This window comes from Lacerta agilis, chromosome 14 (assembly GCF_009819535.1).
Source record: "Lacerta agilis isolate rLacAgi1 chromosome 14, rLacAgi1.pri, whole genome shotgun sequence".
NCBI classification, from domain to species: domain Eukaryota; kingdom Metazoa; phylum Chordata; class Lepidosauria; order Squamata; family Lacertidae; genus Lacerta; species Lacerta agilis.
In genome coordinates this window covers 107,001-122,160 of record NC_046325.1, presented here as the reverse complement: position 1 = coordinate 122,160, position 15,160 = coordinate 107,001, and the positions used below count along the sequence as shown (strand labels likewise).

At 51.6% G+C, this 15,160-nt stretch overlaps 1 protein-coding gene across 1 annotated transcript; it reads right to left on the bottom strand.

Moving 5' to 3' along the window:
- Positions 1 to 2,034: 2,034 nt before the first annotated feature.
- On the bottom strand, positions 2,035 to 15,128 carry MAP11 (microtubule associated protein 11). Its single transcript, XM_033169835.1, has 11 exons — positions 14,716 to 15,128; positions 14,534 to 14,629; positions 14,297 to 14,426; positions 14,070 to 14,156; positions 13,025 to 13,145; positions 11,348 to 11,498; positions 10,240 to 10,322; positions 4,720 to 4,883; positions 3,931 to 4,085; positions 2,737 to 2,930; positions 2,035 to 2,408 (listed from the first exon to the last, which is right to left on the bottom strand). The coding sequence occupies exons 1-11, from the start codon at positions 15,109 to 15,111 to the stop codon at positions 2,255 to 2,257; spliced, it is 1,731 nt and encodes a 576-aa protein (XP_033025726.1). The 5' UTR covers positions 15,112 to 15,128; the 3' UTR covers positions 2,035 to 2,254.
- Between the last annotated feature and the right edge of the window lie 32 nt (positions 15,129 to 15,160).

Here is a 15,160-nt window from a genome sequence, read left to right as displayed (position 1 = left end):
CCCACAAGGCCTGGGTTGCTGTGCGTAAGAGAAACCTGGTGGACAAACAGCGTCAAGGACAGGCCCATCTGCTTCATCCCACCAGGTCTCTGTTACACATGCCAGGTCAAGTCCTCCATCCACAATCAGGTTGTGCATGGCAGTGGTCTTGTTCATCATTGACCTGGCATTGCACAGCAGCACCTTCAGGTCATGTGGGTATCCCTTGCTGATTCCAGCATCCTGGGCAATGACATGGTCTGCTCTTAGCGTGACTCCTCCTCCTGCCCGTGATCACTGAGATTGGGTGTCCCAGTGCATCCCCTCCTCTGGAACCACTTTGTTGGCTGGGACCCCCTCCCAGGCAGCCCTGACCCCACCCCTTAAGAACAAAATAAAACCCATATAAAAACAGAAAACAAAACACAATAAAACAATACAAACCAAAAACTATAAAAATTACAAATAAACCAAAATTAAACAAAACTCTGTGTTTCCCGCTCCATCCATGTCTCTCCCTCAGGCGCGCCACTCGCAGTCAGGGGAAGAGGCGGGCAAGGCGGGCGCTTGGCGCAGGCGCGCTTCGGAGCCCCGCCCTCTGGCCGGCCCAGCGTCCCCGAGCGCCTCCCCCCACCCCGCCGGCCTTGGCCATAGAGACACCTCGGAGGACTAGAGCGGCGCTTCCCGCTCCTCCGCTGGGGGAAAGAGAACGACTGCAGGTCGCTTCCGTCAGATGTGGCGTCTTGGCGCTGCGTTTGGGCGGAAGAGGCTTTGCTGGGGGAAGCTCCCTCCGGGACTCTCCCTCCCTCCCTCCCTGCCTCCCTCGGACCCCCCTCGCCCTCCCGGCGGCGCTGACCCTGGGAGGGGCAGGAGGTCTTTCTAGGGGGCTCTTGCCTCCCCCCCCAACGCCCCCCTCGAGGTCCCCGCTTTCTCGCTCAGTCCGAGGGGAAGGGCAGCGCCGCGCAGTGGGTGGAGCAGCTGCAGGGCAGGCAGGCTGGAGCTCGCAGCCTCCAGTTCTGAGCACAAGAGCCCTCCTCTCCCGTCCAGTGGTCTCCAGCAACTGCCCTTCAGAAGCATTCTTTGCTCCAACTGTGGAGGCAGAGCAGAGCCATCCTGACCAGCAGCCACCGCTAGCTCTCTCCTCCTGCCTAAATCTGTTTCATCCTCTTTTGAAGCCATCCAAGTGGGTAGTCCTCATGGCCTCCTGCAGGAGGGCGTTCCGCAGTTTAACTACGGTGTGAAGAAGGGCTTTTTCTAATCTGTCCTGAATCATCCAGCACCCAGCTTCATTGGGCCTTCCTTAGAGCAATGTCTCCCCCCACTCCTGCAACACCCCCCAAAACACACCGACGCTTTCCCCCAGCCAGCGCAGTTTATTTGCAAAACACACAACAGTGGAGTCGCAGATGCTTTGGAGGCAAATAATATATATATATATATATAAATAACAAAACAATTAAATAAAGTGCAATGGAATGGGGCCCTTTGGCCTGAGATGGCAGGAGGGGCTGGGGTGGAGGCCTGCCCACCCCCCCTCCCGTGGATGTAGCAGCTGCCAGTGTGAAATGGGGTGAGGGGGGTGGGGGTAAGGGAAATCTGCCCCCTTCCCAGTCCTCAGAGGTGGCACAATCCAGTGTGATCCAGAAGATCCGCAGCAGCAAAGGTACCCCTCCACCAGCAGGGGGCAGCACAGAATTGTCACAGAACCATAGACCTGTAGCGTTGGGAGGGACCCCGAGGGTCATCTAGTCCAACCCTTTGCAATGCAGCTGTCCAGTGGGTGTACCGTCAACCTCCAAGGTTTAGCAGCAGCAGCAGCTGATTCCTGATCCTCAGCATGGGGCAATTGGGGGAGCTGCCCCCCTCCGATGCTTGGCCTCCTTTGCACACACCGTGGAGGATGAAGTCAATGAGGTTGGGGGTATGTGCCCCCATTTTGAAGTAGCAAATCTGGGGAGGGGAGCAGCCAAAAGCCCCAGAAGGAGAGTAGGAGATGGCACGGTGAGGTGGGTGTCTCATGGGGGGTGGGCGCTGCAGCTCTGAGCCCTCGAAAGGGAACACCAGGGAGAAGTGGAAGGTCCCCCCACATTTATTGGGTGTGCTGAGATTTTTCCTGGAGGGGTCACATGCGCGGCTTTTATTTCATGGGGGGCAGCACTGGGGTGTTTGCAGGTTTGGGCTTGGGGGAGGCAGGAGGTTTGTTCTCTTGCAAGGCAGGAGGCAGCATCTCCCTTTCTGAGGAGGGCAGGGAAAGGGGGGTGGTCTCCCCCTCACATCACGTGATGGGGGCCACCACCAGCACCTTGCACTCCCGCTTGGCAATCTTGTCCAGGGAAAGAGCAGCCTTGTCGGGGGGCAGGTAGAGAGGGCGCCCCACGGGGGAGCCCACAGGGGGAGTGATTGCTCGGCGCTCCATGACGCTGCCTGACCTGTGGGGGTGGGAAGAGAAAGAGAGGCCTCAGTGGGGGGCAGGTGGGGGGCCATGGACGATGCCCCCTTCAGTCAGCCTCCTCCATTACCCTCCCTCCTGGCTCCCCAAAGAGGACACAGAACTGTAGTGTTGGGAGGGGTCCCGAGGGTCATCTAGCCCAACCCCCTGCAATGAAAGAATCCCAGGTAAGTCCTGCCCCTTCAGTCAGCCTCTTCCATTACCCTCCCTTCCTATTCCCTGAAAGAGTGAGAATCATGGATTGCAGAATTGGAAGGGACCCTACAGGGCCATCTAGCCCAACCCCCTCCACCCCCTCCTGCACCCACCTCATGAGGTGGCCCCTGGCCGGCTGCTGGTGGGAGAAGCTCTGCGAGCGGCCCAGACTGGCCTGGTGGCGCTCCACCAGCTCCCGGACAGCTGGGCTGCCTGGGCTGCTCTTGCGGGAGACGGGCCGGGCCTCGGGAGGTGGGTTCGAGACGCTGGCGGTGAACTGCAGCTTCAGCTTCATGTGCTGGGAGAGCTTCCAGGAAGCAAAGAAAGGGAGAGGGAGAGAGAAAGAGAAAGAGGTCCATTCCTTCCACAGCTGGGCAGTGTCAAACAGCAGGGAGCCCAGGAAGGCAGCAGCTACTGCTGCTGCTTCCAAATAGCAGTGGACTGTAGAGCTGGGAGGGAGCTCTGAGGGTCATCCAGTCCAACCCCCTGCAATTCAGCAGGCCCAGAAGGAACGGCTCGGCTGCCCATCAGCACCACCCTGAGCGCAGACACCAGCAAGGTCCTATTCAGAGCTGGACTTGCCAATTGCAGCCCCACAACCCCACCTCCACTCTGCCAGAAGGACATCAGAAGGGCCTGCTGGATCAGGCCAAAGGGGGCCCATCCGGTCACAGAACGTTAGAACCATAGTGTTCTAGGGCTGAAAGGGACCCTGAGTGTCCTCTAGTCCATCCCCCTGCAAAGCAGGAATCTCAGCTCAAGCACCCATGAGAGAAGACCGGGCATCGTCTTCTCACAGTGGCCAACCTGATCCCCATTGTGAGATTCCTGCAAGCAAAATCTGAACACAATCACCACTCTCTCCTCTCCTGTGGTTTCCAGCAAGTGGGGCCACCTTGCAAAAGTAGAACTCTGGAACTCACTGCCACAGGAAGCAGTTCTGGCCATCCACTTGGATGGCTTTAAAAGAGGGTTGGGCAGATTCATGGAGAGGGCTGTGACAGCTACCAGCCACTGGAAAGATTGGGGACAGATGAAGGAAAGTCCATCTTCATGCAGGGTCCGATCCTCTCTTAATGCCATCCTGGTTGGTGGCCATCCCTGCCTCCTGTGGGTGGGAGTTCCACGGGTTAACTGTGCTGTGTGGAGAAAGTCTTTCTTTTACCTTTCCCAAATCTGCCCCCGTTCAACCACAGCATTGTCGAGTAACAAGAATCCCCCTTGGGTCATGCAGCCCAGCCCCCCTATGCAGAAAGGAGCCCCAGAGCCCCAATGGAAGCATGTGCTGGTGCACAGGGGTTTCTCACCTCGTACAACCCGGCACGCAGTGCCTGGAAGGTGACACAGAAAGTACGGGCGCTGCCCTTCCGGGAGAACCCCAAGTTGTTGAGCGGTGTGTGGCAGACGATGGCGTCCTGGGCATCCTGGATGGCGCGCCGTTCCTCGCAGGACAGCTTCTTGCCTGGGGGGTGCCAGGAAAAGGAAAGGGCAGCAGCCTTGGCCCACCTGAGGTGTCCCAGAGAAGCCCACAAGTAAGAACCACCAGCTCCCGTTTTGTGAGGAGACTGCCCCTGAGCTTGGAGGCTCTATTCCCTGTGAGCATGGCCAAGGAGCTCTTTGTCATCCACTTCCTCATGCTCCCACCACAACTCTACCTGGCCAAAGAATCTTAGAGTTGGAAGGGATCCCCAATGGTCATCTAGTCCAAAGCTAAATAATCCAAGAAATGGCTCCCCAACTAAAGACCTTCCAACAAAGTATTTCCAGGCATGACTCATAGAATCATGGAAACTCAAGGGTAATCTACGCAGATAAGCCCTGCCTCTCTCACCCGCCCCTTCAGCCAGCCTCCTCCCTTGCCCTCCTTCCCTGCTCCCCAAAACAGGAGGGATAGAGAATTGTAGGGTGAGAATCATCGACTGGTAGAGTTGGATGGGAACCCCAAGGGTTATCCAGCCCAACCCTCTACAATGCACAAAATAATGCCTGACAGATGGCGATCCTCCAAGGAAGGAGAGACTGCCATAGAATTATGGAATGGTAGGGCTGGGCGGGGGCCACCAAAGGTCATCCAGCCCAGCCCATCTTGCTCTCACCAGCAGCCGCACTCTCCGGAGTCCAAACCAGGCGCACGGCCAGGAAGTCCTGCAGGTTATTGATGAGGGTGTAGGTGACGGTGAAGCGGCGGTGAAGGGCGACCGGAGACTCGCACTCAGCTGTCATGACAAATCGGGGGCGGGCCAGGCGGATGCTGGGGAGCCTGATGATGATGATGATGATGATGATGATGATAATGATGATGGTAATAATAATAATAATAATAATAATAATAATAATAATAATAATAATGTGCCCATCTGGCTGGGCTTCCAGAACATATAAAAACATAAGAAAGCATCAAACATTCAAAGCATTTAGCAGCCTAAGGGAGGAAGGGAAGCTGTGTGGAGTGTCAGGGCAGGGAGGCGCAAGGAGGGGTCAGAGCCCCACCCCACCCCACCCCACCTGGGGTGCAGGACCCTTTCGTCCCTGGGAAGGTGAGCAGGGAAGTCAAGACATGGCAGTAAGGTGGGTAGCCAGCAGCGGGAAGGCAGCGTCCATCATCCTCATGGAGTCATGGAGTCCACCCACCCCCGGCAGGGCAGGAATCACAGCTCAAGATTTCTGCATGCAAAAAAAGGTTCCCCTGTGTTGCAAGTCTCAAGCAGAATATGAAAAAAGGCAACACGTAGACCAATGTATAGGGCAAAATGTTTCTTGTAATGTCAAATAATATACAGCAAACTTTTATAACGTCAAATAATATGTAACGAAGACAGCATTCCGAGTAAGTACACTGTTTCGGTATGTCTTCTTCAGTTCATAACTATAAAGAATAGCAAAACAAAATATATACATATAAACAATTATATTATATAAGGGATAATACTCAGCATCAACAAGAGTCCAGAAAAAATACAGTCAGAGAAAAATTACATTATTAAGAGAAATAAAAAAAATAATACCTTGATAAACAAACTTCTTACGTGGAGTAGTGGTCTTAATAATGTAATTTTTCTCTGGATAAATAAAGGGGAGATAGGGCACCCTTGTCTTGTTCCTTTTTCAACTTCAATTTCCTCCGATATCACACCATTTACTATTATTTTTGCTCTTTGTTCTGTATAAATGGCTTTGATGCCATTTAGAAATCTTTCTCCAACTCCCATCTTTTCCAAATTCTTTTTCATGAACATCCAAGATACCTTGTCGAAGGCTTTCTCCGCATCAATGAACAGTAGTGCTGCCTCTGTATTTATGTTTCTTTCCAGTTTTTCTAGAATGTCCACAATAATTCTTGTATTATTACTTATCTGTCTTCCTGGAAGGAAACCCGCTTGATCTTTGTGTATGTAATCTTTCAACACTCTTTTTAATCTTGTAGCCATAACATTTGCAAAAATTTTATAATCCACATTCAAAAGGGAAATTGGACGATAGTTTTTCATTTGCATTCTATCTGTGTCTGGTTTTGGAATCAGTGTGATAAAGGCTTCTTTCCACGTCTCTGGCGCCCTATCTCCTTCCAGTATTTTATTGCAAACTTCTTTCAAAGGCTGCGAAAGCCAATCTTTAAGAGTCTTGTAAAACTTTGCGGTTAGTCCATCTGGTCCTGGTGCCTTTCCTAGCTGCATGTTTTTAATTGCATCCTCAATCTCTTGGGTTGATATTGGGTGGTTGAGTGTTATTAGTTTGTCCTCTGGGACTTTTTGCAAACTGTGTTGTTGCAGAAATCGGTCTATCTCTTCTTCTTTTATCCTCTCCTCCTTGTACAGTTGCTTGTAAAATTTTTGGAAACACTTTCTGATTTCCTCCGGGTTCTCCACTGTTTTTCCATTCACTGCTAAATTGCCGATGACATTTGCCTTTTGTCTTTTCTTCAGTTGCCAAGCTAGTAGTTTTCCACATTTATTCGCAGATTCAAATGATCTCTGTTTCAACATTTTTAGTTTCCATTCTATGTCTTGATTCATAGTTTTAGCATACTGGGATTGTAAGTATTTAATTTCCTTTTGGATTCTTAAAGATTTGGGATGTCCTCTTAACTCTTTCTCCTTAACTTTAATTAATTTCAACAATCTTTCCATTTCCGCATTTTGTAGTCTTTTCTTTTTAGCTTTTTTACTTATGAGGAATCCTCTCATTACCGCTTTACTTGCATCCCAGGCGGTTCTTTTTTCTACTTCCGAATTCCAATTAATTTGAAAATACTCCTTCATTTTTTTCACGGCTCTTTCTACCAGCTTGGTGTCTATCATCAACGCGTCATCCATTCTCCATCTGAAGGAACCCTTGGAAACCATCTTGAGGGTTACCTGTACAGGATTGTGGTCCGAATAAGTCCTTGGGCCGATTTCTGCTTTTTGTATTTTCGGTGCCAATTCATTCGATATCCAAATGTAATCTATCCTCGACCACGACTGCTGGGATTCACTGAAATACGTTGCCTCAGTGTCGGTGGGGTTTTTTAACCTCCAAGCATCCTCCAAATTTAAATTGTCCACCATTTCAAAAAAAGTCTTAGGTAGTTTCCCATCATTTGTTAGTTTAGTTCTTTGGGATCTATCCATTAAAGTGGAAACTGCACCATTAAAATCTCCCAGGCAAACTAGTTTGTAATCCAAATAGTCCAGCAGCAGGTCGTGTATTTTTCTATAGAAAATTGACTTTCCATCATTTGGTGCGTAAAGTCCCAGAATCAAAAATTTTTCGCCTTGTATTTTAATTTCAATTGCGATGTATCTCCCTTCTTCATCTTTAAATAGCTGTTTTGGGCTATATTTCTCCTTTACATATACTACCACGCCTCTCTTTTTGACCTTGTCTGATGATATGAACTCTTGGCCTAGCTTTTTGTTTTGTAGTAATCTTCTATGTCGCCGAACTATGTGTGTCTCCTGCAAACAAATAATATCCAGATTCTTCTTTTCCAATCCATAAAATACTCTGCGTCTCTTTGGTCTCTGGTTCAATCCCCGTACATTCCATGTCATTAGCTTAAGCGCCATTTTTCTTTGTTAATCCTCTCCTCTGGTTGCTTCTGCTTTCTTGCCTTCCTCTGGGTCCTTTTCGCTTGGTCCTGGTGTCCCCGGCGGTGGGAATACTCCTGGACGTCTATGTAGAAGTGTTGGATCAGGTGACCCTTTGAGCTCTTCCAGATGTTTATCCAAAAATTTTTGCTTTTCAGCCAGGGATTTGATTCTTATCTTTTTTCCATCAAATGTAAAAGCAAGACCTTCCGGAAATTCCCAGCTGAAGGAGATGTTGTTTCTTCTTAGCTCAGCAACCAGATCGTTGTAAGGAATTCTTTTGTCTAAAAAGAATCTGGGGATATCCTTATAAAAAATGACTTTACTCCACTGTACCACCAGGTTATTTTTGTAATGCAGATCCAGAAAGAAGTCCCTGTCGTTTCTATCATGCAGCACCAACAAACAGTCACTGACTGTTTTGGCACCTTTCTTCCCTCTGGATCCTCTAGGCCCAAATCTGAAGGCCTTCACTATGCGTGCTGCAACGTTTACCTCTTCCAATTCCCAATATGACGAAAATAACTTCACAATATAGTCTTTCAAGTCTTCTCCTTCCAATTCCGGAAGACCCCTGAGACGGATGTTCCCCTCCCTCTGGTGGAGTTGAAGAAAGGCAAGAGACTCTTCCACAGTTCTCTGTCGTGTGCCAATTCTCTCTAAATTCTCCAAGTCTATATTGTCCAATTTCTGTTCCACTTTTTTTATTTTTTCTTGAACCACTTTAAATTGCTCAGAGTCCTTTTTCAGGGTTGTTACCTCCTGTGCTATGTTATCTATTTGATCTCTGTTCTTTTTTACATTCTCCTCAATTTGCCCAATCGATCTCTCCAATGTATCAGTGGAATTTTTAATATCGGCTTTTAAGTCGACTTGAAGTTTTTCAATTGCAGAGTTAACTGTGGCGTTAACTGATGCACTGATTGTGTTGACTGAGGCCTGCGTTTGCTTCAACCCCTCCGTCACACTTTTAAGTCCTTCTGCTATTTCTGCAACACTAGCAGCTAGTTTCTCCATCTGTTCTTGTAAAGATAGGGAAAAAGAGCCTTTTCTTTGTGAAGAGCTAGCTGTTTTGGATCTAGTGCTCTCATGCATATCCTGTGAGCTCTGCAACTGTAATCTCAAGGTCACTCCAGTTGCTGTGGTAACCGTTTCAGACATTCACAGTGGAAAGCCAACAGTCTCAAAAGTAAACACCAGGTGGCCAGCAGTTCCCTTCTGAGAACAAAGAGACTGCTGAGCCAGGAGTCCCACACAAGTCCGGTAGTCAAACTTCTAGGCACAGAGTTTCCAGTTTTTAAAGTCTCAGAGTATTTTACAGTCAAAAAGAGTTTGGTTTTTTAAGTAGCCCAAGCCAGTAACTATATTTCCTTAGCAGTGTTACCACCAAGTCTTTATAATGCGTTGTAGCTGGCCACAAAGTATCTGAAATGTCTCCACTGGTAAACAGTCACTGATACAGTAATAAAGAGAAAAATGGCAACAATTTACTGCAGCCCGCTACCGGCCCGGAATCCTAATCCTGAGGGAGAGCGGTGTCTTCTTTTGCCATATCTCCTGCATTTAAGTCTTAAAACATCTTTAAAACAACTTTTAATCCACTTTTAAAAAGTTTGGCAGAGTTCGCAAAACTTTTCCGTTAGTCGCGGCTTTGATCTTTTAGCGCTACCAAGCTCCGGCAAACAGTTCAAAGGGAGCAGGCTTCCTTTTAACTTTTCTCTGTAAGTTATTATTCTCCACAGTTCCAAATCGATTCAAAATCGTTACTTACAGAGTTTCTTCTGAAACTTCTAGGCAGGAAGTGTCGGGTGCTCGAGTCTGGCGGGATCGCTGCTTTGATCCTCCGAAGGCAGTCACCTCTTCAGTCCCGTACCGGGCTCCGCTCGCCTGATTTTCCCCCTTACGAGGGTCAATCAGGAGCGGGGACGGCACGTCTGGGACCCACAAGGATAACGGTCCACGGGACGCTCTTCCCGTGGTTTTAAGGGACCCGTGGCGCAGGCACGGTGGTCCCTAAAGCCTTGCGGAGGACGGAGCCGTCTGACTCCCGTCCGCCATTGACCGGCACCAAACCGGAAGTCCCTTCTGTTTTTTTTAAAGTCCTATAGAGCCCTCTTTGATTTCAAGGAGGTCACTGTATGTACCCCAATTCTTACTCATCTTTAGTTTTTTAACTGCAACTGTTTCGATAGGGGAGATCCACCAGGGGGTATTCCTTTCTAGGAGGTCTTTATATCTCAGTCCCACTTTATATAGATTATTCCTTATCACACGATTATGAAATCTCTTGCAAACTTTGCCTTTGTCATAGCACAGGCAAGTGTGGCATCCATACATCAGGTCGAATCCTTCTAGGTCCAGAACATTTGTGTTTTTCAACTCCACCCACTCTTTCATCCAACATAAACAAGCCTCTTCGTAATACATTTTCAAGTCTGGGAGCCCAAATTCCCCCCCCCCCATTCTTTATGTCAATTAAAATTTTATATCTAGTTCAGGGCTTTCTGCTTTGATATCATGTCTGAGCCTCTTTTCAAGGTCCCTTACCTGTAGTGGGTGTAGATGCTGGAGGTGAAAGGCAGCTTGGGGGTTGACCACTGGACCACGGCGATGAGAGGGACTTCCAGGCCCTGTGATTAAACCAGAGAGCCATAGGATGGTCAAGTTGGAAGGGACCCCAAGGGTCATCCAGTCCAACCCCCTGCAAGGCAGGAATCTCAACAAGATCATGAGGGCATGCCGCATTTTTCAACTTCCAACTTCCAAAAATGAGGGGTGCTAAAAAGTTGTGACAGGACTTAGGAATTCAAGAGATATTTTGGTTAAATTAAAGCAATTTAGTTCTGCTTTGTAAGTAAAATGTGTAAAATGCCCTAGAGATAATTAAAAAGGAGTGTCAAGTACTTGCAGTTATATACTAAAATTATTACTTTTATTTATATAGTATGCATTGCATATTTTATATTACCTGTTGCTTTCAGAAGTTTATGTGCTTCTTAATCAAACGTAGACTTACCAAACTAACTGTTGTCCAATCACAAAAATAATAGCAGATATGGATTCCTCATACCCAAAAATATATTTAAGACCCCTCGCTGCAAAAATTACCGGTAGGTTTTACCCCTTAAAATGATTAGCAGGCATGCTGGTCCCACCCACCCCATGCAGCATATCCCGCCTCTTCCCCCCCTCATAGAATCCCAGAAGGAAGGGACCCCCAAAGGACATCTAGTCCAATGGCTTTCAAACTTCTTTCTCTGGGTCAGACGCTCAGAACAAAAATGTTCTTGCACCACACTGATTTTTTAATTGATAAGAAATACAAAAAGAAGCAACTCCAGGCAGCGCTTGATTTATAACATAAAACACAACTACTTTATAGGATCACGGGTCACCCAGAAAGTATAAAGCAATGGGGATAGAGAAAATACATGCATCCTTCCCAAAATATATTTATAAATGAGCCTCTTCCATCTGTACCTTCAGGAGGTATACAAAGTCAATGAGAGGCATGAGCCTGCCTTTGCTCAAATTAGGCATAATTTGAGACAAAGAAGCCCTGGTCTAGCCCCCCCCCCCCAATGTCTGCCTTGAGGATCCTGGCAGCAAGGCAGACCCCCGGACCCCCCCTCCACTGGGTGGCGCATGCCCTCACCTCCTTGGCGCTGTCTGGCGGGGGCTGCTCGGGGGCCTGCAGCTGGAATAAGAAGTTCTGCTCCTCCAGGGCCCGCAGGGAGCAGGGGCAGGAGGCTGTGGCTGAGGGCACCCGGGAGAAGGAGCCCATGGACACCTCCCCCGACTGGTGGCTGGAGAGAAAGGGGGAGAAAGAGGGGTAAACGGGGGAGGAAAGAGGCCCCCACCTCCCAAGACTCCTGCCTCCATCCCTCCAACTGCCCCCTCCCACTTCACTGCCCCCACACCAGCGTTGCCAAGTCACAAGGGATCCCCAAGGGCCATCCAGCCCAACCCCCTGCAATCCTGAAGTGACCTCCCCAAGGCTGTGTCTGGAGGTCCTGGGCTGCCCAGATGACAAAACTCCCTTCTTGGCCTTGCTGATGGGCTCCAAAGGAAAGCAGAGCAAGAGGTTTGGCACCAGCTCAACTGCAGGAGTTGCTGGAAAGAGGCGTACAAGGTGCTATCCAGTACACTCCACTCCACATTTGTGTAGGGTTTACTCCTTAGCCATTCCCCCCCAAAAAAAATCCCACAAGGCAGCAGAGGTTTAGGACCAGAGTTTTCCTTCTCCTAGATGGGCTCCCTTCCCAGATGGATGAGCCCCATCTGCCCCCCACTTTCCTCTACAGCAGGAGTGGCCAACTCCCAAGAGACTGTCAAAGTTGTTGAGTTTTTTTCAGGGAGGAGGTAAAATGTTGAGCTTTTTTTAGGGGAGCCACAGTTGTTCAGCTTCTTTGGGGGGAGCCAATGATCTACCAGTGATCTACCACAGATGTCCAGTGATCTATCTACCGGTAGATCACAATCTACCTGTTGGACATGCCTGCTTTACAGCATGAGCAGAAACCGTCTTCTTGACCCTTGAACCCCCGCCAAAGCCTGACTTCACACACAGGGGAAGCCTCAGGGGCGGAGCAAGGGGGTGGGGGGCGGTCTGGGGGCAGGCCCCACCCCCGCAATTGACACTGTCAGCGCGGCAACTTTTAAAAGGCTGCAATGCGCGAACAGCAGCACAGCGTCTGTGCTGCTGTTCACGCGCTGCAGCCTTAAAGGTTGCCGCACCGCACAGAAGGGGTGCCGGCCAATCCTGCCCGCCATCTTGGGTGGACTGTGCATGTCCACCCAAGATGGTGGGTGTGATCGGCCAGCACCCCTTCCGACCGGCGCCGCACTGCGCCACGCCGCGTTTTAAGGCTGCAGTGGGCAAACAGCACCGGTGCGGCGCCGGTCAGAAGGGGCGCCGGCCGATCGCCCACACATGCACAGTTGACCCAGGAGGCTGCGCACACGTCGTGACGTCAGGGCACGCGTGCTAGGGAGCGGCACACCGCCCCCCCGGGGAGGGGTGCCTTCAAGTTTTCCGCCCCGGGCGGCAAAGCGGCTCGCTACGCCTCTGGGAAGCCTCTAACTCTCTGGGGGATTTGAGACCCATTGGCCAACGTCACCTGTCTTAGCTGGCCAATTGAAGACATTCCCAGAGTGTGGCTGCTATCGCCTGCTGACAGCTTCTAGGAGTCATAGGTGAGAGCTGAGTGCAGGGTGGGGACCAAAGCTCAAAAGTCCCTGAATTAAGTGGAGACCTTTCCAGGCCATAATGGCAAATGGGGGAGGGGTCACCAACTCCAGCTGACTGCCCACCCATGGACTTTTCCCTTACCAGACATCATCAACCAGCAAGACGGACCCATCTGGCATCATAGGAAGGTAACTTGTGTTGAAATTGGGCAGGATCCGCACGTCCCACACAGAGAGCTCCTCCTGCGAAGCTGCGTTCAAAACTGGGGGGGGGGAGGGTGGGTGTGCCAAAGATTAAAGGTGGGGGGGAAGGTCCTGGGATCCAAACAGACAACCCTTGGGAAACATCTTCAGGTGCTCTTGCAAAGGATGGTGTACATTGTTAATCTATGAAACTCCCTCCCACAGGGGGCAGCGATGGCGCCGACCTGGATAGCTTTAGACAAGAACTGGACATATTCATGGAGGAGGAGAGGGCTACTGATGGCTTCTAGTCAGGAGTTCAACTCTTCCAAGGGAGTCCCTGGCTCATCAGCCTGGCTGCCCCCATCATCACATCAGGAATGTTGGTGGTGGAGAGATAAAGAGAGAGACTGTGATCACCTGGACTTTCCAGGACACCTGTGTGCCAATGGCTTGATCCAGCAGCCTCTTCTAATGCCCCAATGGAACCTCTGGGTTCAGAGGCAGTCTGTCTGGATTCCCTGGTTCCAAGGGGCATTTGGCTACTGTGAGGACAGGGTGTTGGCCTAGGTGAGCTCCCTTGGGCCTGATCTGATCTTTATGATCTTGTGAGGAGGAACCTAAAATGGGGTCCTCCTTTCACTCTTTCCCATATTAGATGCCTCCTAGTTGGTCCAGTGTGAGAAGACGAGGCTGGGCTCTAGGTGGGGCGCCAGACCTTGGGTCTGATCCTGCAGGTGCACAGTTCTCCTGAGGTTCTTCTGCACCCAGCCTTCACTTAGAGACCCCCCAGTTGGTGGGGGAGAGGATGTTCCCCCCATCCCTGCTTACACATATGGGGTGGGCACCACCCATGGGGAAAGGGCAGAGCATGGCCATTGGCAGGTCCCTGGAAGATGTAGAGGCTCCCTGCCCCCATCATGTCCCTGCGCCAGCTGCTCCCCACATTTCCCCCAAATGCCCCCATGTTGGCTCCCCCACTGCTCCCCCCCCCATCCACGCACCTTTTAGTACCGTCAAGTGTTTCCCCGACACATTCAGGGGTTGACACTTCAGCTCCGGAGGGGGAAGGACGGTCAGCATGGTGCTCACTGCAGGGAGGGGGGTCAAAGGTCAGAGGCTGACACCCCTCCAGGCCCCTAAGGCAGGTGGAGCGGAGGGGGGTGTTTGTGGGAGACCCCCCCCCCCACGCTCCTCTCAATCCAGAGTGGGTTCTGGGTGTTGAGCTCACCTTGCGCCTTGAAAGCCCCCTGCTCTTCCCGGAAGATCTGTGAGGGGGCGCGATCCTGCAGGATGCTGAGGTAGCCCCGCTCCCGCACCTCCGCCTTCTCCTGGTCCCGCTTCCAAACCGTCACCACGATCTGGTGGGCGCAAAAATGACCCGCGTGTGTTTCGTGGGGTGGGGGTGGGGTGTCCACCCAGATGCGCCTCCTCCCCTCCCGGCCCCACTGTACCCGCCGGGTCTCACCTTGGCCTTGACGGTGGTTGGGGGCAGCTTGTCCAGGCAGATGGTCAAGGGGAAGATGACCTCGTCCGTGGACACGATGGGCTCTTCCATGGGCACCTGCGCGGGCCGGGAGAGAAGCGTCAGCGGGCCGGATCCATACTCCGCCTCACCTCCCCGCCCCCCGCGTCCGCTCCGGGCCTTACTCCTGCGGCGGGTCTCCCGGGGGTCCCCTGGCCGTGGGTCAGCAAGGCCCGGCATTCGCGGAAGAGGCTCCCGGGGGCCGCGTCCTCGTCGTCTTCGCGGGAAGGCTCGGGGTCTCCGCCCAGCGTCGCCTCGCTGCCCAGGCTGGCTCCGGGGCTAACGCTGGCCAGGGCAGAGAGGGACCCGGCCAACTCCCCCCAGGGCGCCCTCCCGCCACCCTCCCCACCGGCGCCCCCCGGCCGGCAGCGAAGCACCAGCAGGAAGCGGACCGTCTCGCCCAGGTAAAGGTGGTTGCGCCGCGGCAGCGCCCGGTAGCGCCCTGGCTCGCCCAGCAGCACCTCCCGCGCCGGGAAGGGCACGGCCGGGAAATACATGAAGTAGTCGCACTGGGACTCCATAGCAGGTGCGCGCGCGGGGGGGGGTGCTTCACTCTCGGAGGAGGGGGAG

What these genes read in the sequence shown, in the direction of transcription:
- MAP11 (XM_033169835.1), bottom strand. Translation starts at nt 15,111, where the DNA reads ATGGAGTCCCAGTGCGACTACTTCATGTATTTCCCGGCCGTGCCCTTC. An exon ending in GGGGGCTTTCAAGGCGCAAG is followed by an intron (nt 14,157 to 14,296) that starts GTGAGCTCAACA and finishes CCCTCCCTGCAG; the next exon opens with TGAGCACCATGCTGACCGTC. An exon ending in ACACTTGACGGTACTAAAAG is followed by an intron (nt 13,146 to 14,069) that starts GTGCGTGGATGG and finishes CCCCCCCCCCAG; the next exon opens with TTTTGAACGCAGCTTCGCAG.